The sequence below is a fragment of the Orycteropus afer genome, unplaced genomic scaffold (genome assembly GCF_000298275.1).
Source record: "Orycteropus afer afer isolate SDZICR_OR568_19922 unplaced genomic scaffold, OryAfe1.0 scaffold00051, whole genome shotgun sequence".
In the NCBI taxonomy this organism is placed as follows: domain Eukaryota; kingdom Metazoa; phylum Chordata; class Mammalia; order Tubulidentata; family Orycteropodidae; genus Orycteropus; species Orycteropus afer.
The window spans coordinates 6,727,007-6,751,812 of record NW_006921638.1 but is presented as its reverse complement, the minus strand read 5'-3'; the positions used below and the strand labels follow the sequence as shown (position 1 = coordinate 6,751,812).

The 24,806-nt window shown below is 36.4% G+C and overlaps 1 protein-coding gene across 1 annotated transcript in view; it reads left to right on the top strand.

The window, feature by feature from the left end:
* RALGAPA1 (Ral GTPase activating protein catalytic subunit alpha 1) overlaps positions 1 to 24,806 on the top strand; it is a 343,304-nt gene that overhangs the window by 81,206 nt on the left and 237,292 nt on the right. Inside the window, exons 5-10 of the mRNA XM_007938553.1 lie at positions 2,547 to 2,590; positions 4,133 to 4,310; positions 8,361 to 8,476; positions 14,925 to 15,063; positions 19,090 to 19,298; positions 21,261 to 21,500. Of these exons, the coding sequence (XP_007936744.1) occupies positions 2,547 to 2,590; positions 4,133 to 4,310; positions 8,361 to 8,476; positions 14,925 to 15,063; positions 19,090 to 19,298; positions 21,261 to 21,500 (926 nt within the window). The remainder of the gene's footprint in view (positions 1 to 2,546; positions 2,591 to 4,132; positions 4,311 to 8,360; positions 8,477 to 14,924; positions 15,064 to 19,089; positions 19,299 to 21,260; positions 21,501 to 24,806) is intronic.

The window sequence follows — 24,806 nt, the reverse complement described above, 5'->3', positions numbered from 1 at the left end:
TCCCTGAGTTGTCTCTCCTCACCTTTATCCCTGGGGCTGACCGCTCTTCTGTCCGGGTTCCTGGCTTTTATCCCCTTTCTCCTGCTTTCTCGTCCTGCTGCTTTCTTGTGGTCTTGTGGTTGAACCTCTCTTGTCTCCTGGGTCTTGGAGGTTCTTAGCACAGGCAACTTGGGTCCAAAAAAAAAAAAAAACACTCTGCTCTCATTTCTTTTTGCTAATCAGTCCCCCTTCCTCCATACTTTGGAATTGGTTCTCTTTTGAGACTAACAAGATGGCAAATTGACCAATCTCCTTATTAGGGTTCCATATACCCTGTTTGCATGGTCCATCCCTTCAAGGCTGCAACATCCCTTACTGACATTATTAGCAAGCTATCCAGTCCCCTTTGGTGGGCCACAAGCATCTCATTTGCATAGTTTCCCCAGTCATTTGGTTACAAAGGCTATAGCTAGAAGGGACATATCAAGTAATTCACTGCACTGCACTAAAAATTTAAAGATTTTTATCTTTATGTTCCTAGGGGATATTGCTCTGTGACTTTCTCTTTTTTGTGTGATGTCTTTATCTGGCTTTAGAATCTGGGTAGCAATAGCCTCATGAGTTGGGAATTGTTCCCTCCTGTATTTTCTGAAAGAGTGTGTGAAAATTTCTTCTTTTAAATATTTGATGGAATTCACAAGGGAAGTCATCGGTATCTGGGCTTTTCTTTGTGAGAAACTTTATAATTATTAATTTAGTGTCTTGTCATAGGTTTATTCACATTTTATAATTTTTCTTGAGTCAGTTTTGGTAATTTGTCTAGGAATTTATCCATTTCATCTAATTTGTCTAGTTTATGGGCATGAAGTTGTTCATTGTATTCCCTTATAATAATCCTTTTAATTCATTTAGGGTTGGTAGTGATGTTGCCTTTTTCTCTGGTTTTGGATAATTTGTGTCTTCTTTAAATGTTAGATTTATGTTTTAGGATGATACGGTTATTGAAGACTAAGAAAAGATTTAAATGAATGGACTCTTACACAGTATTTGTGGAGATAGGCTTGATAATTAAAGGTAACAATTTTCAGTCACAATTCTTGTAAAGATTTGAAGATAAATGTCCTAAAATAGAGAAGCCTGTGGTGGTTTAGAACAGCTAAGTGAGACCATTCCCTGGAGAAGGATATCATGCTTGGTAAAGTGGAGGGTCAACGAAAAAGGGGAAGGCCCTCAACAAGGTGCATTGACACAGTAGCTGCAATGATAGGCTTAGGTATAGCAAGGATTGTGAAGTTGGCACAGGATGGGGCAGTGTTTCATTCTGTTGTACGTAGGGTTGCTATGAGTCAGAGATGACTTGACGGCACATAACAACAATAAATATAGAGAAGATAAAAGAGTTCTGGTAGGGCAGGGAGTAAGGCATTTGGTTGCTAACTAGAAAGTTGGTGGTTCAAACCTACCAGCTGTTCCACAGGAGGAAGAGGTGGCAGCCTACTTCCATAAAGATTTATAGCCTTGGAAACCCAATGGGGGTCACTAGAAGTCAGAATTGACTTGATGACTGTGGGTTTGGTTTTTTTGGTTATAGAGAAGATAAGTAAGTTGTGGTATATTTGTATAATTGAATGATATACAGTAATTAAATTAATCAGAGGTGTATATGTCAATATATATGAATTTCAGAAGCTAATGTTTGTTATAAAAAGTAAGTTATAAAATGATCTATTCTGTATGATATATGTATATAAGGGTTTAAGCATACAGAGAGATTGAAATATTTTATGGATTTGTAAAAAAATAATAATAATATAAATACAGTTTGAGGAATGATAAATTTCAAAATCTAGATATCGATTTCCTCTGGGGCAGGAAGGAATGAGGGAGGAAAATGACTCAGGATGGGTTCACGGGGCCTTCAGTGATACCTTTATTGTTATTTAAGACCTTACAGATAATGTAAATAAATGAAATTTAAACATTAGAGCAAACAAACATATAGATTTGTTCAAGCTGAATGCTGGGTCTCTGGATGTTTGTTAATGTTATTCTCAAATTTTTACTGTAGGTTTAAGATACTTCATAATTTAAAAGAAAAACAATGCTAAAGATGTTTAGAAACTTTTGAAAAGGAAAATTAATTCATATAATAGAAATTTTTGTTAGGAAATATTAGAGTTAGGGATATTTATGTGTTTAACGTAATAACGATTTTCTCCAGTGGATTTATTTGTATTAGTGACAGAGAAGGTATTTTGTTTAATTAAATTCTTAGTCTACATAAGAGATAAACAATAGATTTTGTCTTAAATGCGATTTTGGGATTGGGTTTTATATTTCAATAGAGTAAGTCATGTTTAATTGCAGTAAACCATGTGCTGAAAAGGTGATTATTTTTATGTGCCCTCTGGTCCCAAGACTATGACCACAGGGATATCAAGGTCACCAAGAACAATTTGGAGGTTGCCAAGGACTTGCTTAAGAGTGCTTTCAAGTCTGACCGAGAACTCTGACATTTAGAAATACATGAGAAGATAGGAGTATTTAAAATCATGTTTTCTTTTCAGGATTGATTTTAAAGAAACTGCTTCACACAGGAAACTCCTTGAAGGTATAATTTATTTATTTTCTGTGACTATTTAGAAATGGAACAAAATATACATACAACCTGTTTCACTTTTTCCTACCTCAGCTTTTTCCTGAAGATTGTTGAATTGTTTTCAATTCATTTAATGAAGTGACTCAAAAATAGTGCAGCATACTCAGTATATATGAAAATATGTGTTAGGTTGACCAGCTCATTAAAAAGTATTATACTTTGCTACGACATTGACTCATTCACTAGAAGTACTTTCTTCTGTGTGGTACCCAGAAGAAGAAAATTTAGTCATGTAACCAAAACCAAAAAAACCCAAACTCACTGCTGTCGAGTTGGATCTGACTTATAGCGACCCCTCCTTGGGTTTCCTAGGCGGTATCACTATGGTGGTAGATTGCCCAGTCTTCCTTCTGAGGAGTAGCTGGTAGGTTTGAACCACCAGCCTTCTGGTTAGCAGTCAGATGCCTTAGGTACTATACCACCAGAACTCCTAGTCATGCAGCAGATTTTTCAATTCGTCCGTTCCATATTTTACCACACCCATTCTGAAATATAGAAGACAGGGGTTATTTATGAAAATCTTGGTTTTGTTTCTTTTTCATTTTCCCTTCATTATGTCATTGTGCTATGTGTGTAAGAGAAGCTACCCTATCTAATAGTATTTTTGCTATCAGTTAGGTACAGTCATACATTGTAGGTGTTTCTGGCATGAATGCAGCAGTGCAAAGGAATATGCCTACCTATTTCTTTTTCTTGTTCCCTGGCATGTGAGGATATGCAGCAGTGGAATAGCTTTAACAGTGGCCATTAACAAAGCTCCAGTAGGATAATTTACGAAGTTACCGTTGAAGTTAAGTTAGTAAAGACCTTAGTTGTTTTGCTTGTGAAAGACTGAATTTTTCTCTATCCATCTTTTGTTTCCTTCCTGAAAGAGCTTTCATTCATTGATTCACATATTTACTGTCTGTGTTTGGGGTGTTGTTCTAGGTTCTTAGAATAAAATAATGAACCAGTGTCCTTAATTTGCAGTTTAGAAGCAAATAATAATAATAAAAAAAGTGAAATAATTCCAGAGAGTGATAAACAGTGCTCCAGAATCCTAATAACAGTTCTTTGCTTTAATAAACTTGTAGCAAGAGGCAGTCATTGCCTGCTCGCTTCTTGCCTCTTGAATTAGCCTGGTGGTAAGTGGAGGGAAAGAAGAACTAAATGGTTTTCTGTTTTGTTGTGTTTATAATTGGAAATTATGGAATAAAAGTTCCTGATGGCTTAGAAACCAAGTTCATTCTTTACTTGCTAAAAACCTATGAATTTAGATTTTCAAGTAACGAGGGTTAGCCACAGATGCTATCATCTGTCCGCCTGCTGCCCTGCCTTCTTGCCTCCTTCTCTGTTTCCTTCCCTCCCTCTCGCTCTCTCCCCTCTTTCCTTTCTCTCTCTCTTTTTTTTAAATGAAGTGTTCTTATGTAATTGTCTTTTCAAGATCTTTGACCTTAAATAAAAAAGTATTTCCTTAAAAATGTTACCTGTTTTTCATTTTTTTTTTTGTTTTAGATCAGGCGTGAAGGTGTTCGTCTTTTCTTGTTATGGTTACAAGCTCTTCAGAGTAACTGTAGTAAAGAACAGTTGTGGATGTTTTCATGTTTAATCCCTGGATTTTCAGCACCACAGTCTGAACATGGACCTCGAACTTTAGATAATCTCATTAATCCTCCACTCAACCTTCAAGAAAGTAAGATTCATGGGATATTATCTATCAGTATTTAAAAATTTTCTATGTACTCTAGTAATCTTTTTAAAAAGGTCTGTACATGTTATTAACTGGATAAACTAAATTTACAGTTATTTTTTCTATTTCTTATGCCTCGCCTTGTAGCCTTGATTTAATTTGGATGCACATTGAAATAATTTTTTTATTTTGTGCAATAGATGACTAAAAAGTTATGTGCAAATTGAATTTTTGTAAATTGTCAGTATTTTAAGTTTTTGTTATAATTTTAATATTTTAGCTTAATTTCAGCTTTGATTTGATAGTAAATCTTTGTTCTTTATATCTTAAATTTTTCAAATATTTTCCTTTATTCTTACTTAGTTCTTTTACTTAAATAACAAAATGATTTTGCCTTTTGTTACAAATATATGTATATAGATTTTTATATATTTTATGTATATTCTCATGGGCAAGCATTTCTCACACACAGTACTCTCTTAGAGAAAATATTTCATCTTATTTGTGATTTGTATTTCTGTAAATTTAATCTTGGTACCAAATGAGCTACACCAGTAGCACAAAATTTTAGAAATAATACTAAGTTGACATAACATCTATAAATCAACCAACAGCTCATTCAGACTACATAAGCCTACTTGCTCATATTTTATATAATTTTATATTTGTTAAATGTTTTCAAATGATTTTTTCTTGTGTCTATAACTTATCAGGGTAGCTTTCTTTCATTACTGTTTCATAAATGATTTTTTTCTTAAAGATTAGTTTTAAATGATTTGTGACTACTTACTCCTTCCTTTTGGAGAATAAAAATTTTATTGTGTAGTCTAAAGGCATGGAAAATAAAGAGTATCTGTATATTACTCAATCACCACTTGTCTGTCTGTTTGCCTGTGGTACTTGCATGTTGCAGTGATTTTGGAAGGTATGCCACCAGTATTTCAAATACAGCAGGCTCACCCATGGTAGACAGTTTTCAATGGAGCTTCCAGAGGAAGGGAAGACAGAATAGGAGGAAATACGTGGCAATCTACTTCTGAAAACATTGGTCACTGACAACCTTATGAATAGGAGTGAAACATTGGCTCATACATTGCCAGAAGAAGAGGATCTTAGGTTGGAAGGCACTCAAAATATGATTGGGTAAGAGCTGCCTCCTCATAGTAGAGTCAGCCTTCATGACATGGATGGAGTAAAGTTTTTGGGATCTTCATTTGCTGATGTGGCATGACTCAGAATGAGAAGAAATAGCTACAAACATCCATTAATAATCAGAACTTGGAAAGTGTGAAGTATCAATCTAGGAAAATCCAAACTTGTCAAAAATGAAATGGAATGCATGAAGCTCTGTATCCTAGGTATTAGTGAGCTGAAATGGACTGGTATTGGCCATTTTGAATCATACAGTCATATGGTCTTCTATGCTAGGAATGATAAATTGAAGAAGAATGGTGTTGCATTCATTGTCAGAAAGAACAGAATGAATAACTTCAAGCTCTTGAGTTTTTCAATATTGAAGAATTCTATGGGCAAAATATTGAATGAAGCAGGAAGCATCAAAAGAAGGTGGAAGGAATATATAGAGTCACGGTACCAAAAGGAATTGGTTGATGTTCAGCCATTTCAAGAGGTAGCATATGCTCTAGAACCAATGGTATTGAAGGAAGAAGTCCAAGTTGCACTGAAGGTGTTGGTGAAAAACAAGGCTCCAGGAAATGATGGAAACCAATTGAGATGTTTCAGATGGTAGCAACTCTGGAAGCATGCACTTGTTTATACCAAGAAATTTGGAAAACAGCTTCTTGGCCAGTTGACTGGAAGAAATCCATATTTGTACCCATTCCAAAGAAATGTGATCCAACACAATATGGAAATTATCAAACAACATCATTAATGTTACACACAAGTACAGTTTTGCAGAAAATAATTCAAAAACAGTTGCAGCAGTATGTAAGCAGGGAATTGCCAGAAATTTAAGTCAGATTCAGAAGAAGACGTGGGGACGTAGAATGAGTGGTATCATTGCTGATGTCAGATGATCTGGGTTGAAAGCAGAGAATACCAGAAATATATTTACCTCTCTTTCATTGATTATGCAAAGATACTCAACTGTGTGGATCATAACAAATTGTAGATAACATTGCAGAGAATATGATTAAAGAACACTTAATTGTGCTTATGAGGAATCTGTGCATAGATCAGGAGACAGTCATTTGAATATAATAAGGGGATACTTCATGGGTCAAAATCAGGAAGGGTGTGCATCAGGGTATCCTTTCACTATACTTCCTCAGTCTGCGTGCTGAGCAAAGAATCCAAGAAGCTAGACTGTATGTAGAAGAATGCAGCATCAAGATTGGAGGAAGACTCATCAACAACCTGTGATACACAGATGACATAACCTTGCTTGCTGAAAGTGAAGGTGACTTGAAGCACTTACTGATGAAGATCAAACACTATAGCCTAAATCCTCATAACTAGACCAATAAGCAGCATTGTGATAAATGCTTTAGATAGATTGAAGTTGACAATCTTTTTCATTTTACTTGGATCCACAATCAACACCCATGGAAGAAGCAGTCAGGAAGTCAAATGACATTATTGCACTGGGCATATCTGCTGCAAAAGACCTCTTTAAAATGTTAAAGAGCAAAGATGTCACTTTGAAGACTAAGGTGCACCTGACCCAAGCCATGATATTTTCAGTCACATTATATGCATGTAAAAACTGGACAGTGAATAAGAAAGACTGAAGAAGAATTTGAATTGTGGTTTTGGCAGAGAGTGTTGAATATACTATGGACTTCCAGAAGAATGGACAAATCTGCCCTGGAAGAAGTACAGCCAGAATGCTCCTTAAAAACAAGGATGATGAGACTGTATCTCTTATCAGAAGGGCTAAATCATGCTTGGTAAAGTAGAAAGTCAGTGAAAAAGAGGATGGATCAGCAAGATGGATTGTCATTATAACTGCAACAATGTGCTCAAACAAAGCATTGATTGTGAGGATTGTGCAGGACTGGGTAGTGTTTCGTTCTTTTATATGTGGGGTTGCTATGAGTCAGAACCGACTTGACGCCACCTAACAGCAACATATATAACTCAGCACAGAATAAGAATCCCTTGTAGAAAAGTTCTAGTAGGCTTTAAGGAAACGTTTATGGCTTTACACTATAAAGCATTTCTAGTGGTTATTCTTCTGTGTAGCCAGAAAATCTAAGGTCCAGGAAATCTAAGTTACAGATGATGAAAGCTACATCCTTAAAGAGTAATTAAAAGAAAGAAAGAAAAGTATTAGGAAAGAGTATAAAAAAATGTAAAGCTAATACAGAGCATGTATTAGTTAAAAACTGAGCTCCATCTCTGTTGTCAGCTTACTAAACCTGGCTGATAATTACTGAGAGGCAGGTTTTGGGACCTACTTGTACTAAACCAGATACTGATTGCACACCTTAGGAAATATTTAACAGAATCCAGCTATTTGTGGGTCGATTGTCTTATATCTGCGTTTGTTATAATGAATGCTCTTTACTGTTTTAAAAGTAAAATATGTAAAAGTTTCTTATTTTATAAGTAGTCTTCTGTAATCAATGAAGTGAAATGCTAACCTTTTCTTTTTGGGAGGGAAATAGTATATCATCCTTTAAATAAAGGTGATGTTTTTAAGCATGGTCATGAACCATAGCAATCAGATTGTCACTTTGTTGCTGACATTACTCTCATATTTTATTGTGGATGTTTTTGTAGTGAAAATGCATCTGTGAATTAAAAATTATCATGAGAAGTTCTTTCTCAAGTGAGATATTACATACTCTTAAATCACTGCATATCTATCTATTCATTAAGCATTCACAAAACAGCTTAACTATTAAAGTTTGTGGTTGTTGTAATAGACTATCAGGGATGATCTCAGATATATTTCAGGATTCGGTTATCAGATTTTCAAGCAGTATTCACTGCATACATATTGAGCAGTTAAATTTTATTTGAGTCGTACTATATTATATTATTACATTTGTTTCATAACTAAACTTTTCTCTTTTCCCTGGATAGCTCAAGTCACTATAGAGGAAATCACTCCTCTTGTCCCTCCACAGTCGGGAGATAAAGGACAAGAAGATCTCACAAGCTACTTTCTGGAAGCACTTTTAAAATATATAGTAATTCAGGTACATATTATCTTTTTCAAGATACTCCCTTTTACTATCCTGTGTGAGTAATTTTTCCCTCTCTTAGCATCATTCTGTCATAATTCTGTCATAATAGATACTTGCTTTTATTTTTCTGAAGAAGTAGTAACAAACTTTAGCTTTTGAAAGTATATGTTAGTATGCCCTTCCTGAAGTAAAATGTTATCAGAGAAATTTTGAATCTCTTAGAATGGGAACGAGAGAGAGAAATTTTTATAAAGTGGACTCTACATGCCTTCATGTGTGAGCCAGTGGGCTTGTTTTCTAATCTTTTCATTTATAATCAGCAGCAGTGGTACTTTCAGTGAAAAACAAGTAACTTTTTGTTTTAGGGATCAATCTGCCAAGAGGCAAAGGATCGGTAGTCAACTCTTTATATTCATTAAAATCATTCATATGTTCCTTAAATTAACAGACCTTTAGTGAGTGAATATTATCCGTCTGACATTGTTCTAGGCTGTGGGGATGTATCAGTGGAGCAAATGAAGTCCTTGTGCTCATGGAGTTTATAGTTTAATATATATACTTTTATCTGCAAGAATATTTATGGAAAGATACATATGGAAGTCAAAGCAGTAGCAGCACGTAAGGAAGTGGACTGTAGGGTAAAAGGACTGTAGGGAAGGAGATGTAATTTACACTTAAACCTATTTATACCTTTTGAATTTCTAGGTGCATGTATTCAGTAGTATATTCATCCCTAGATATGAAATGAACATACACTGACTAATGTAAACACTCAGCACATACACATTTTGTGACCTTCCACATACACATTACTTGTAACTACAAACACAAATGTTCCCTGTACAGGTATCCACCACTTTCTGAAATTTTGCTTTATGCCACTTCAGTTTTACAAAAGATCTATGTACTTGTTTTCACTAACTGAAAAGAATCTGAAGAGCACTTTTGCTTTTACCACCCCCAGAAAAAGACAGAAAGCAGAAGAATGCATCTGTTTTGTAGCAAGCCATTAAAGAGGCATTACACATCCTGAGAAATGGGAGTGTCAAGCTTCTTCCCCAGGAACTACACTCAGCATCAAGCTGCCATAGCTTTGAACTGTGTCAGTGAACATGATATATAGGTGATATTTTAGGTTTTTTGTGCTATTTGCTATGATGTGGTAGGTGGTTTTTTGGGTCTGAGAAAGCTCAAAAATTTTTCCCATATAAATTAATGGTAATTGCTTCTTTGACTTATGCCATTTTTGCTTACAAAAAGTTTCATAGTAACCGCGGGAAACCTGTACATCAGAAAAATTTAAGAATTTCGTTTCGACTCTGAACCAGATGAACAAATTTGAATCCTGATTCCACATCCTACTGATTTGGCAAATTACTTACCCTCTCTGTGCTTCTGTTGCCTCATCTGTAAAATAGGGGAAAAAATAATACGCATCTCATAGAAATATTTGAGGCTGAAATAATTAGTGCAAAGTGCTAAGAATAGTATATAACACAGTAAGTGCTCTGTGGTGGATAGTTGTAAATGACATTATTATTAATATCAGTTTTTCTTTTTTAAAAAAACTTTTATACTTCATATAGATTTAAAAAATTGTTTTACAGGTTTATTGAGAGATAATTAACACACAATTAACTGTGCATTTGAAGTGTACAATTTGAAGGATTTTGTTAAATGTATTCACTTAACACCATAGTCACAATAATGAATATATCTATCACCCATTAAAGTTTTCTTGGATCTCTTTCTAATCTTTTCCTTTCCATCCCCCTCAACTCCTACCCCTACACAACCATTGATTTGATTTTTGACACTATAATAATTTTCCATAATTTTATATAAATGGAATCACAGGATATGTACTTTTTTTGGTCTGGCTTCTTTCACTCAGCATAATTATTTTGAGAATCTTTCATTTTGTTGTATGTATCAATAGTTTAGTCCTTTTTTGCTGAGTATGGATATACCCTGATCTTTTTATCCATTACCTATCTATAGTCATTTGAATTATTTTCAGTTTGGGGCTATTATAAATAAATCTACTGTGAATAATGGTAAACAAATTGTTGTGTGGACATAAGCTTTCTTTTCCTTTGAGTAAATACCTTGGAGTGGAATGGCTAGATCATATGGTAGGTTTATGTTGACTTTTTTAAGAAACTGCTAAACTGTTTTACAAACGGTTGTACATTCTGAAAAGCAAAGTATGAGGGTTGCAGTTGCTTCATATTCTTGCCAACAGTTGGTAAGGGCAATCTTAATTTTAGCCATTCTAGTTAGTGAATAAGGCATTCTTGTGGTGTAGTAGTTAAGACATGGGCTGCTAACCAAAAGGTTCAAAAGCACCAGCTGCTCCATGGAAGAAAGATGAGGCAGTCTGCCTCCGTAAAGATTTGTTGTTGTTGTTAGGTGCCGTCGAGTTGTCTCTAACTCATAGCGACCCTTATGTACAGTGGAACGAAACACTGCCCAGTCCTGTGCCAGCTCCACAATCCCTGTTATCCCTGAGCCCATTGTTGCAGCCACTGTGTCAGTCCATCTTGTTGAGGGCCTTCCCCTCTTTTCATTGACCTTCCACTTTACAAGCATGATATCCTTCTCTAGGGAATAATAATCTCTTCTTACAACGTGATCAAAATAGGTGAGATGAAGTCTGGCCATTCTTGCTTCCAAGGAACATTCTGGCTGTACTTCATCCAGGACAGATTTGTTAGTTCTTTTAGCATTCCATTGTATTTTCATTATTCTTCTCCACCATACAGATTTACATCCTTGGAAATCCAGTGAGGGTCACTGTGAGTCGGAACTGACTTGATGGTATGAGTTAGGTGGTTTGGAGTGAGTGAATAGTGGTATTCCATTGTGGTTTTAATGGCTTATGATGTGTTGAACATCTTTTTTATGTTTTTACCTGTCATCTGCATCTCCTTCAAGGTAAAAAAGTATCTGTCCAGTCTTTTGCCCATTTTTAAGTTGGGTTATCTGTTGTTGTCTTATTCAGTTATAAGCATTCTTTATATATTCTAGATAGAAGTCCTTAGATACATGTTTTGCGAAGATTTTTCTCCCACTTTTCTTTTGATTTTCATGGCAATCTCTTGAAGACTGCTTTTTTTCTTCTGCAGAGTGTAAGTTAATTTTATTTTTTTACAAGTTCATTTTGATGAAACCCAATTTAACTTTTTTTTCTTTTTTCTTTTTGAATGTCATTTTTGGTGTCTTTTCTAAGAAATCTTTGCCTAACCCAGTATCACAAAGTTATTTTCACATGTTGACCTCAGTCCCTTTATTAAGGTAGTATTTGCCATATTTTTCTAATATTGCTCTTTTTCTTTTTATAATCAGTAAGTGTTTTGTGGGAAGGTACTGTGTAACTATGTACATTTCCCATTCCTCATAAAAAATTTACCCATATGTTTAAAATCCACTAAAGATTTTTGGGTGAATTAATTATTACTGTGATGGTTAGCAGCTGGTGATTTTCTTTAAAAGCTTTAAGAAAAGATATAATACATGTACCATACAATTTTCCCATTTAAAGTACATAATTGTTTTTTAGTTTATTCACAGGATTGTGCAACCATCACAACAATCTAATTTTAGAACATTTGTGTCCTTCCAAAAAGAAACCTCATATCCATTAGCAATCACTTCCCTTCCTCCAACCACTCTCATCTCAGCCCTAAAGCAAACACTAATCCACTAATCTCTTTTCTGCACCTGTATTTGCCTACTCTCAATATAGCTTATAAATGAAATCATACAATATGTAGTCTTTTATGGCTGACTCCTTCTACTTAGCATAATGTTTTCAACATTTATCCATACTTCATTCCTTTTTATGGCTAAGTGATACTCATTTGTATGGATATATCACATTTTATCTGTTCATCCGTTGATGAATATTTGAGTTGTTTCTGTTTTTTGTCCAACTGATGATATTTTAAAGGAGCTCTGTGATGCAGTACTTAAGGCATTTGGCTGCTAACCAAAAGATTGGTGATTCCAAACCCATCAGCCACTCCACTGAAGAAAGATGAGACAGACTGCTTCTGTGAGGATTTACAGCCTTAAAAATTCTGTGGGGCAGTTCTTCTCTGTCCTTTAGGATTGCTATGAGTCAGAATTGACTCAATGGCAGTGGGTTTGGTTTTGGTGAGAGTTTAATTCATTTATTCCGTCCATATTCAACAGTTGGAAAAATACTGTAGGAAAAAGCTTTCTCTTCTTCACATTTATTTATTCATTTAATTATTTATATCAACATGGGTTTATGGAGTCTTATGAATCTGTTGTTATTATTTATTTTGGTGCTGAGATTGTCCTAAATTTGAACAGTGAGAGAGTCTTCCAGCTGACTCCTCTGTTCTTTTGACTTGTCCCCATCATTCTATAAGCATTTCTTTACTTTCTGAACAGAAAGATGTTCCAGTCTCATACTGTACTTTACTTGCCCCCATCCTGGAATGCACTATTTCTCCAAAGAACCTTTGTTTACTGTAGCGAAGAGTTATATTTAGAAACCAAGATCTAGACACTCATTGTACATTGCTGTTGGAGTATCACCATTTCTGGAGAATATATGCATGTATACACATAAATTAAAATCCATATTAATCCCTAGACCTATGTGTATATATCGTATTGCGGTGTGGTCAATTACCTGGTATGACTTTTCTAGCCATAAGTCTTTGTAAACTCTGTGGTGGAATTTGCTATGAGGAACTGAGGAGCTCTTGATTGTAAAAGTTATCCACCTGGGGTATTTCTGTTGGGCATAACACAAAGCAATGTTCTGGGAGGTTCCTGCTCTCTCTCAGGTGCTTAGAATTCTGATGTTATGATTGGTTAGTTTGGCCACTCTGCCAGGGTCAAAAGGAGGCCTCCTAGAGGCAGAAGAAGTCTCTCTCCGACTGCTGGTTGAGGAAGATGTGCTGCTGAAAGAGACACGTGCTGCTGGGAAAGAGATGCAAGAGACGCATTGCTGAATGAGACACTGAGGGACGCTTACTGTTAGGAGACAGACTGTGGGCTGGGAGAGAGACTGAGCGTTTTCCTGAACTTGAATTGTAGCCTGGGGCTTCCCTAATAAACCCCATAATCTGTGAGTTCTGTGTGGCCACTGCAGTGAATTATCGAACCCAGGAGAGAGGTGGTGGGTGCTTTGGGAGGAACAGTTGGTGAAAGGGCTGGAGGGAGGCAGCGTGTCTGGCATTGCAGTAATAGGCCTTGAGTTACTGCTAGTGATTCTGTCTTCCTCTTGTGCGGTTAGAGGAGGTCAGAAGATGTGGCCTCCTTGTCTTTTTTGCACCTACCCACGGCCATTGAGTTGATTCCAACTCATAGCAACCCCCACTGGATTTCTAAGGCCGTAAATCTTTACAGGAGTAGATTGCCTCATTTTCCTTCCATGGAGCAGCTGGTAGATTTGAACCTCCCACCTACTGATTAGCAACCAAATGCCTCACCCACTTAAGTGTATGTATATTTATATATATGTGTGTATGGGTGTGTGTCTATTAATACATATATACACACACATATACATATATATACATACATACATATACATATATATATACATATATACATATATATATATATATATATATATAAAAACAGTGAATTCATACTAGTATCCCTAGTACTAGTCCAGCACTACAGAGTTCATTTTAGTTTTCTTCCTTTCCATGTTTGTAACCCTTTTCTCTGACAATGAGAAGCCTGGCTTTCATTATCCTCAGTGTATTTACTTATTTAATCAGTTTCTTTTGTAGGTAATCAATCTCCCATTACTATCATTGCCTTTCTCTACAGATGTTCTCCAAAACCCTCTGGAGACTAATACTCTGCTCTGGGCCTAGATATCCTATTCACCCTGTTGGAGCTCTCACACCCTGTATTATACTGCTGTGCCCCTTTTTGCTCCTCCCACTTCAGAATGGACACCTTCTTCACCTCTTTCAGGCTTTGAATCCCCATTGGGTTGCTGCTTCTGCTGTTTAACCCCTCATGGATGTGCTGCTTGCTGTGCTCAGTCTCTTGAGTACCTGCACTTGACAACTGCATTGCTTCTACTTCCCACCCTGCCACATGTGCCTATTTTGTGTGACTTTTAGGTTGAAATATTCAGGAAGGGGAGGGAGGAGAAAAGAGGAAAGAATATTACTGTACTTGTCATCATTAGAACCAAGTTTTGTTTCACAGTTTTCCAAAGCATATTTTAACTTCCAAGATTTTTGAAATAATAGCATTTTAATGTACATATAATGGATTTGTATGCTATTTGACCAGTTTTAAAGACTTATCTAATGATATTTGTGATTTTCACAATGTAGAAGTTCAGTGTATTGCTTAAACTTTTAAAAGCTTATTTACAACAGCTAATAATAGTACTTAAAAGTACTTAAGACATTTTATCTTGTGGAATGATCCTAATTATTTTGTTTATTTTTAGGTAAAAAGCTTAGAATGGAAGAACAAAGAAAACCAAGAAAGGGGATTTTCATTTTTGTTTTCACATTTTAAGAAATATTACTTGGCTTCTATTTTTCCAAACATCTGCAAGGAGAACAGTTTATATCATCCTGTACTTGGTAGGTAATCTTTAGATTTTCTAAAAGATCACACATGAGTAGAATGTCCCTTGATATAAAGTTGGTGTTTGTTACTGTTTTGGTTACCTAGTGCCACTCTGATAGGAATATACCACAAATGGGATGGCTTGAATAAACAAGAGTTTATTTATTCTCTCACAGTTTAGAGGCTCTAAGTCTGAGTTCAAAGTGCCAGACTCTAGGGGCTGGGTGAAAGCCCCTCAGCCTTGTGCTTTAGCTCTGCCTCCTGCTCCTGGCCCACTGAAGCTGGAGGCTTTTCTTCACTTAGCTGCTGGTGCTGAGGCTGACAAGCCCCAGGTTGACAAATAATAAGGCACAGTCCTGATATTACCAAACCACATGGCAGGCCATTAATTCAAGTCCATTAGAAGTCTAAAGATCAGCAGGGCATGGCAGGCTGCTAAACAACTACATGGCTACATGCAGGGTACAAGCGTGCCTAAGCTAGAGACCATTCCCCAAGGCTTCTCCTTATATACAGGAAGCAGACCACATCCCTAAGGCAGCTATTCGGCTGACTGCTCCCAGTAGATTCCGCCATGTAGTTGATTACCAGTCTCATCATGGGGAATACTACATCCAGCTGCACAGCCACTCAATCAGGCCCAGCCAAGTTGACACACAAACTTAACCACAGTTCCCCTCGTCAACTTGGCACCTATACAGATCTTCAATGGGTGGCATCTGTACTCATCTTTTTCACTGGGTGGCTCCAGTCCCCTAGTTCCTGAGTGGTGACATTGCCCCCTTCGCCTGGTGGGCCCCATTCCTCTCCCTCTTGGGCGTGTTAGCCCTGCCCCTTCACTCTTGGGCAGTGGCTATAACTCCGTCCCGCTAGCTCACATGAACAAGCAGCCCCACACTCCAGAACCAAGTTGGTGAAGTTCTGGCTCTTTGAAACCTAGGGGGCTGTGGTGGTTCCACCCCCAAAGGCCATCGTCCTACCCTTGAGGCTGAGGCAGCTCTGCTTCCTGTTTCCTTGGTTTCTGCTTCTGCCAGTTAATGGTGAAGGCAACCCACTCTGCAGGAAATCTTCCTGCCCCAAGAGCACTCAGTTTTCTTGCTTGTGTGCCGGCCGACCTGCTACTCCACTTCATGCTGGTCTCTTTGGCCAGTTAACACCCAAAGGCAACCCACTCTGCCAGGAAGCTCCCTACTCAAAGGCATCCAGTTTCTCCTCCATGGTCTGGTAAAGCTGCCACTGTCTTATGCCAGTCTCTGGGCTCTACTACTGCCATCTCTCATGCTGGTCTCTTGGGTCTGTTCCTACTGTTTCTCATGCTGTGTGCCGGGGTCTCTCTGCCAGGGTCTCGGGTCAAGGATGCACTCTGCGCCTGTTTCCACATTTTAGGTGTCTATCAGAGCAGCGCCCCACTCTCTTTGGTACCATATTCTGTTTTGGTTACCTAATGCAGGAGCTCTGGTAGCATAGTGGCTAAGACACTTGCTTGCTAACCAGACGGCTGGCGGTTCAAACCCACCAGCCACTCCTCGGAAGGAAGGTTGGGCAATCCTACTTCCATAGTGATACTGCCTCGGAAACCCAAGGAGGGGTCGCTATGAGTCGGGGCCGACTCGACAGCACATAACAACAACAACAACAACAACAATGCCACTCTGACAGGAATATATACCACATATGTGATGGCCTGAACAAACAGGAGTTTATTCTCTTACAGTTTGGAGACTTTAAGTCCGAGCTCAAAGTGCCAGACTCTAGGGGCTGGGTGAAAGCCCCTCAGCCTTGGGCTTCAGCTCTGCCTCTTGCTCCTGGCCCACTGAAGCTAGAGGCTTTTCTTTATTCAGGCAGTTGGTGGCTGCTGAGACTTTCAAGCCCAAGGTTGACAAGTAAAAAGGCACAGTCCTAATGTTACCAAACCACATAGCAAGCTATGGCAGGCTGCTAAATAACCACATGGGTATGTGCAGAGTTCAAGCGTGCCTAAGCTAGAGACTGTTCCTCAAGGCTTCTCTTTAAATACAGGAAGCAGACCACATCCCTAAGGCAGCTATTTGGCTGGCTGCTCCCAGTAGATTCCACCATGGAGTTGATTACCAATCTTCCTGTGGGGAATACTACATCTAGCTGCCCAGCCACTCAACCAGGCCCAGTCAAGTTGGCACATAAACATAATTACCACAATTACCTATAAAAAATGGATTACATTAGTATTTGTATTGGTTGATAGAGATATTATACCTGGATTCATAGTGAAAGGGAAATGTTATTAATAGCAAACTTTCACTGAGATTGATGAGATCTTTTTTTTTCTTCCCCAAGACTCATTCATGTTATTTTTTTTCTCTTTTCTTTTTCATTGTGGTGAGAATATACAAAGTAAAACCTTCAGCAGTTTAACTATTTTCACATGTTCAATTCAGTGACATTGATTACGTTTGTCGTGTTGTACAGCTTTTATCACAATCCTTTCCAAATTACTCTACCACCATTAACATAAACTCATTGTCCTCTAAGTAGATCTCTTCTTTTCCCCTTCTTTCCCATCCCTGGTAACCACTAATAATCTTTGATTTCTTTATATTTTCTTATTCCATATAAGTGAGATCATAAAATATTTATCCTTTTGTGACTGACTTGTTTTGCTCAGCATAATGTTTTCATCCATGTTATGGCATGCATCAAGATTTCATATCTCTTTATGGCTGAGTGAGTAATATCCCATTGTATGTATATACCACATTTTGTTTATCCATTCATCTGTTGATATATATTGAAGAGATCTTTTTTGAAACTTATTTTAGGGATCTCATCTATTGGAGAAGTTAGCCCACCAGAAATATTTGTGATTGTAAATTAAAATTAGTTCTGATGCTTTGGTGTGATCATTAAGCTGTTGATAAATTTTCTTTTTAAGGCATATTGCCTAAGGCATTTGACTGCTAACCAGAAGGCTGACAGTTCAAAACTACCAGCCTTTCCTCGGAAGGAAAGTTGGGCAATCTACTTCTGTAGTGATACCGCCTTGGAAACCCAAGGAGGGGTCGCTATGAGTCAGGTCCAACTTGACAGCAGTGAGAGTAGAGTAGTTGAATTTAATAAGTCTTTTCAAGTTCTGTATGAATAATTACATTGTCTTATACTGGTGTCCTATCTGTTGTTTAGTGGCTGTGCCAATATGTCTGTTGGAGTCTTGAAATTACAGCCTCATGGACAAACCCTGTGGCAGACCTCTGCCATATATGGAAGGCATTGGTTGTATGTGGAAATAACCATTTTGCAGAAGAGTGTTCCTGTTTTAAGCTCTGACAAGTTTAGGCAACTAATGTTGTTGTTGTTATGTGCCGTCAAGTCGGACCCGACTCATAGCGACCCCTCCTTGGGTTTCTGAGGCAGTATCACTACGGATGTAGATTACTCCATCTTCCTTCTGAGGAGTGGCTGGTGGGTTTGAACTGCCAGTCTTCTGGTTATCAGTCAAGTACCTTAGGTACTATGTATGCTACCAGAGCTAATAAACTCAGGCAAAATCATTACAGCTATTAGAAATGACTAAGATTAATGAGAGTAACAGACTACTGCCCACTGGGAACAATATTTGCTTTAAAAATGAAAGAAAAATTGTTATACTTTGTATGACTTCAAAATGTGTCTCAGTGTTAGAGTAATTGATGTTCATTTTGACTTAAAATAGCTCTGGAAGCTTCTATGTATTTAGACAGAATTCTATTGAACTTTTTCATGATATTTTGCAAAAAGATGTGTTTTCATATATGTGACTTTGTGTGTGTGTGGGTTTATGTGTATATATACATATATACATATATATATATGTATAATGTGTGTATATATATGTGTGTGTGTATATATATATGGATATCATGCTGACATCTAGCAAATTATTTGAAAATAATAATTTTTTTCCCTAAAGCTATTGCTAAAACCAGAATATCATCACAATATTATCTCAAATGTTTAAAAATGTAGGTTGACTTAAGCATAATTCCTTTCTGTTTTAATTTTTATTTTGCTTTTATTTTGAATAGATATCCCACAGATGAGACCAAGGCCACATTATGTAATGGTAAAGAAGGATGCTGAAACCAATGAGGCAATCTATTGTACTAAAGAGCCTTTCATTAAGGCTCGTGTTATTGTAATTCGTTGGTTGGTTTCTTTCTGGCTTGAGCCAAAACCACATACAGGACCTCATATTCCTGGGATGGAAGGTGAAGTCTTGCCAAAGAATATTCAGGTAATATACACATAGGCATACTTATTAAAGTTAGAAATGATTTTGAAATTTAGCCCATTCATTTCAACTGCTTTAGGTATGGAGAGCACATACAAAACAAGTAGTGATATTTTATTTGCATAAATGTGTTTTATAAATCTGGAATTTAACAATTACTATAAAATGGACACTTTTTAAATAAAAAAAAATTAAACATGATATAAAAGGACAATTTAGTTTTGTATTACCCTCAGCTTCTAATTTATTTCTGATGTATTATAAGTATTAAAAATACTCTAAATTACAGAAATAAATTCTTATAAATGGAATTAACTTGCAGTCTAATGGTTATTGGACTTTTTAGATTTCTAAAAAAAGTTATTGGACTTTTTAGATTTCTAACCATTCACAGAATGCAGTTTTAAACTCCATGCCCCATTTTATTCCTCTCTTTATTGATGAAAACAATGGAGTTAGAAATGTGATATAAAATTACACAGTACACAGTGGAAGAGCTAATATTTCAAACTCTTATTTTGAATTAAACTATACTTTTTGCATTTGTTTTCTATTTTCCTTCATGGTACATTTCTCTGAACTTGTCTGTGTAACATTATACTATTACTATCTTTATTTTTCTTTTGCTCATATTTTCTCATTTAGTTTTTAAAATATGCTCTGTGCATTTTTTGACATGTTTTCTTAAATCTTTAAAAAATAAGATGAATATTTAGTTCATTAGATTCAGAAATTTTTGACTTTTATTCCCCTTATTTTATCAGTTTTCTGTAGCAGACTGTATATTTTCACTCAAAACTTTGTTCCAAGTTTTCCACAGAGTTATTAAATGCAGAAATTGCCAAGCAGCATTGTTTTTCTGATAGCAGAATTTAATGGACTTAAATTCATAGACCGATCAGGAGAGCATGTGAGATCACTTACTTAAAAACTCTTATTTTATAGATGATAAAAATGAGACCAATAATTGAATAACTTACAAGAAAATAATTTACCATACCACATTATCATGCTAAAATACCTCTTAGTATTTTTAATATGTAATAAAGACTTTAATGATTTTTAGCTATTTAAATTTTCTTTTTATAGAGATATTTTAAAAGTTCATATTTTTTTAATTGATTGCATTTAATCCTGTAATATGGGAATTTATTTGTTACCACCTTAAAAACTTTTACTTTCTCCCTACAGTTAGGCTTTATCTTTAGTCTTGGTGAAAATTCTGTTAGATTATTAAGATATAGAATTTTCTCTTGAGCTTTTTAATATTTTCATTTAGCTTCATTTCTGCTTCTGTCATAATTTTGTTCAGATCCTTTGATTTAATTTTAAGAAAGTTTTTATTCATATAATTTTTGTCTAGCTTATTTCTAAAGTAAAATGGAGACCATTTTATGCATTAAGGTTTATTTCATGTAAATTGTCCAGTGTCGGGTTTGTTATTCTTTAAGAGCTGAGATGTCTCCATTTACATTATTCTTTCACCAGCTTTAAGAAGTAACTTGTTTATACTCCAGCTGTACTGAAAAGGAAATCTATTTATAAAAACCAAAAAACCAAACTCATTGCCATTGAGTTGATCCCAATTCATAGCGACTCTTCCTTGGGTTTCTGAAGCAGCATCACTATGGAAGTAGATTGCCCAACCTTTCTTCCAAGGAGTGGCTGGTGGGTTTGAACCACCAGGCTTCTGATTAGCAGTCAGATGCCAATCTAATTATAGGTGGGCTGATAATTAGTTTCCATACATTTTGGAGGACCCCTCTGTATTACTTAGATTTTGGATTGTCACTTAATATTTAGAGTGCATTCTAAATGAAACGCTACCTGAATTTTAAATAGTGCTATAAGTTATTTATGGAATGCTTTGGATTTTAACAATAATTACTGTTAAAAGACAATAAACAATTAAATGATTATGATATTCTTACCTTTTTTTTTTAAAAAAAAAAACTTTTATTTTAGAGAGCAGCTGCTAGTTTGGTATCCAGAGAAGAAAACAAAAATGACAATGTTGATAAAACAGACAGAGCTACGGAGCCAGAACAATCTCACTCCAATACAAGCACTCTCACGGAACGAGAACCTAGCTCATCTAGTCTCTGTAGTATTGATGAAGAACATCTCACAGACATCGAAATCGTTCGCAGGGTTTTTTCTTCTAAAAGAAGTAATGTAAACTTTGTCACAGAGATATTTCGTCAGGTAAAATAGCTCTTGGTATTTTTAATTTGTAATAAAGACTTTCATGATTTTTAGCTATTTAAATTTTGTTTTTGATAGAGATATTTTAAAAGCTCATTTTTTTTAATTGATTGCATTTAATCCTTTAATATTTTCAAGTTATACTTTATATTTTTAGTATGATGATTTTGCTTTAATAACTTTCTCCCCTCACACTATTATCACAATAATTTTTTGTTTCTTTTTAGGAAATTTTATATATTTTGTTGTTGTTGAGAATATACACAGCAAAACGTACCAGTTCAACAGTTTCTGTATGTGCCATTTAGTGACATTGGTTACATTCTTTGAGTTGTGTGAACATCCTCCCCCTCCTTTTCTGAATTGTTCCTCCCCTATTAACATAAATTCACTGTTCTTTAAGTTCCTATCTAGTATTTCAAGTTGGTGTTGTCAATTTGATCCCATAGAGATAGTTCTTAAAAGACCATGATGCTCAAGGCAGACCTTTTTCACTAGTGAAGCTACATTGTTACTTGGTTTTCAGAGGATATTTTTGGTTTAAGGTTTAAAAATTAGGGCAGTAGCCAACCTCAGTGGTTCCAGGAATTCTGGCATTCTTGAGATATGACATTCAGTTCTTATTTTCTCCCTTCTGATCAGAATTCTGTAGAATCTTTGATCAGAATGTTCAGTAATGGTAGCTGGGCACATTCCATACTCTCCTCCTATTCCTAATTTTCCTTCCTCTGTTGCTCTAGGTCAATGGAAACCAACTGTACCTTGAATGGCTAGTTGCAAGCTTTTCAGACCCCAGGCACTGTGCAAGGAGGTGGGAGGTAGAACAGGAGCGCTAAATAACCTTATTACGTCAATTTACTAGGATGTCTTTTGAAACTATTACTCTAAACTTCTAAACCTCCAAACCAAGGAAGCAAACTCCATGAGATGTTTGGTTGTACTTAAGCAGCCTCAGCAGCTATTTTTCCCCCCTTATTATAAATATATTTATCATATAACTTTTACCAATTCAACAGTTTGAAGCTTTTCTTCTGCCATTTAATTATTATAGTAAAACTATTTTATGTTCCACTCTATGAATCAATAAAAGGTATTTAGGAATATGAGAAGCTTTTCTGATATCATTCCTTTTATCCTCCCTTCAAAGGCTCAGTTTGTCTCCTATGACATTTTGAAGTTACTTAAGGCGTATTTTACTTGGGAGGGGGAAGAAATGGAAAGGGAGAGAGACAGAAAGAAAAAGCAATTTCACATCAAGATAGCTAGAAATTCCTAAATGCGCATTCTCAAACACATAAGAGGTTTTGTGGAAAATAAAACTATGAAAATTAATCATTTGCTCTTAATAGCAAAGGTACTTAACTTTTGCAGGTAAACATCATTGAGTTTTGTAGCTGAAGGGGATCACTCAAGTCTCACAGCAAGTAAGTGGTAGATCTGGGACTAAAACTCCCAGATCCTGGTTCCCATGTCAGTGCTTCTTTCACTGTGCCACACTGTCTTCACAGACCAGGGGCTCTCTAGGCAGAGCAAATGTTCTTCATCTCCTACAGGTGTTTACTGATGTGTAGAATAAAGCATGAGACAGTGTTAAATGTTAGCCTAAATTAAAGATGAAAATTTGAGTCAGCATTTTGTCCAGTTTTGACAGTGGTTCTAGATGCCATATTTAAGCTTTGTGTTGAGAGTATATATGCCAGATGGAAAGGGAAAAATATTTGACAGATAGTGTTAGAATATTTTACTTGTGGAAAATTTTATTTAAAGCAGCATATAGAACTATTTAGATTTTCTACTTCTTAAATTGGTTTGCAAAGCTTTATTTTTCTAGGAAGTTATTTATTACATTTGTTTTCAAATTTGTTGACATAAAGAATATTACATGCTTTTGTAGTTTTTTTAGTATCTGAGGTATTTATATTTATGTACTCCTTTTTCATTCCTATTCGCATTTATTTCTATCTTCTTTTTACATTAAAGATTCTTGCCAGAGATTTTTAGTTTTATTGTTGTTGTTTGGTGCTGTCGAGTTGTTTCCAACTCATAGCGACCCCATGCACAGCAGAATGAAACAGCACCCGATCCTGCGCCAGCTCCACGATCCTTGCTACACTTGAGCCCATTGTCACAGCCACCGTGTCATTACATCTCGTTGAAGGCCTTCCCCTCCTTCATCAACCCTCCACCTTACCAAGCATGACATCCTTCTCCAGGGAATGATCCCCTCTGACAACATGACCAAAGTAGGTGAGACGAAGTCTGGCCATCCTTGCTTCCAATGAGCATCTTGGCTGCACTTTCTCTAGGACAGATCTGTTAGTTCTTTTGGCAGTCCATGGTACCTTCAGCATTCTTCACCAGCACCACACCTCAAAAGCATCAACTCTTCTCTGGTCTTCCTTACTCATTTTCCAGCTCTCACATGCATAGAAAGCGATTGGAAATACCATGGCTTCTGTCAGGCGAACCTTAGTCTTCAAGGAGAGAGACATCCTTGCTCCTCAGCACTTGAAACAGTTCCTTTGCGGTTGATTTTCCCAATGCTACACGTCGTCTAATGTCCTGACTGCTGCTTCCACTGGCATTGTTTGTAGAACCAAGCAACATGAGTTATTTGACAGCCTCAATCTTTTCTCCATTTATCGTGATGCTGCTTATTGGTCCAGTTGTGAGGATTTTTGTCTTCTTTATATTGAGATGTAATCCATACTGCAGACTATATTCTTCAACCTTCATCAGTAAGGGCCTCAAGTTATCCTCACTTTCAAGAAGCAAAGTTGTATCATCAGCGTATCACGGGTTGTTAATGATTCTTCCTGCAATCCTGATGCCACATTTTTCTTCATATAGTTCAGCTTCTCAGATTATTTGCTCAGCATATAGACTGAATAAGTATAGGGAAAGGATACAACCCTGACGCACTCCCTTCCTGATTTTAAACCATATAGTGTCCCCTTGTTCTGTTCGAATGACAGCCTGCTGGTCAAGGTACAGGTTCCTCATGAGTATAATCAAGTGTTTGGGAATTCCCATTCTTCTCAATGTTATCCATAATTTGTCATGATCCATACAATGAAATGCCTTTGCATAGTCAATAAAACACAAGTAGACATCTTTCTGGTATTCTTTGCCTTGAACCAAGATCCATCTGATAACAGCTAGCTATGATATCCCTTGTTCCACGTCCTCTTCTGAATCCAGCTTGCACCTCTAGAAGTTCTCTGTCAATATACTGCTGCAACCATTTTTGAATTATCTTCAGTAAGATATTACTTGTATGCAATATTAATGATATTGTTCTGTAAT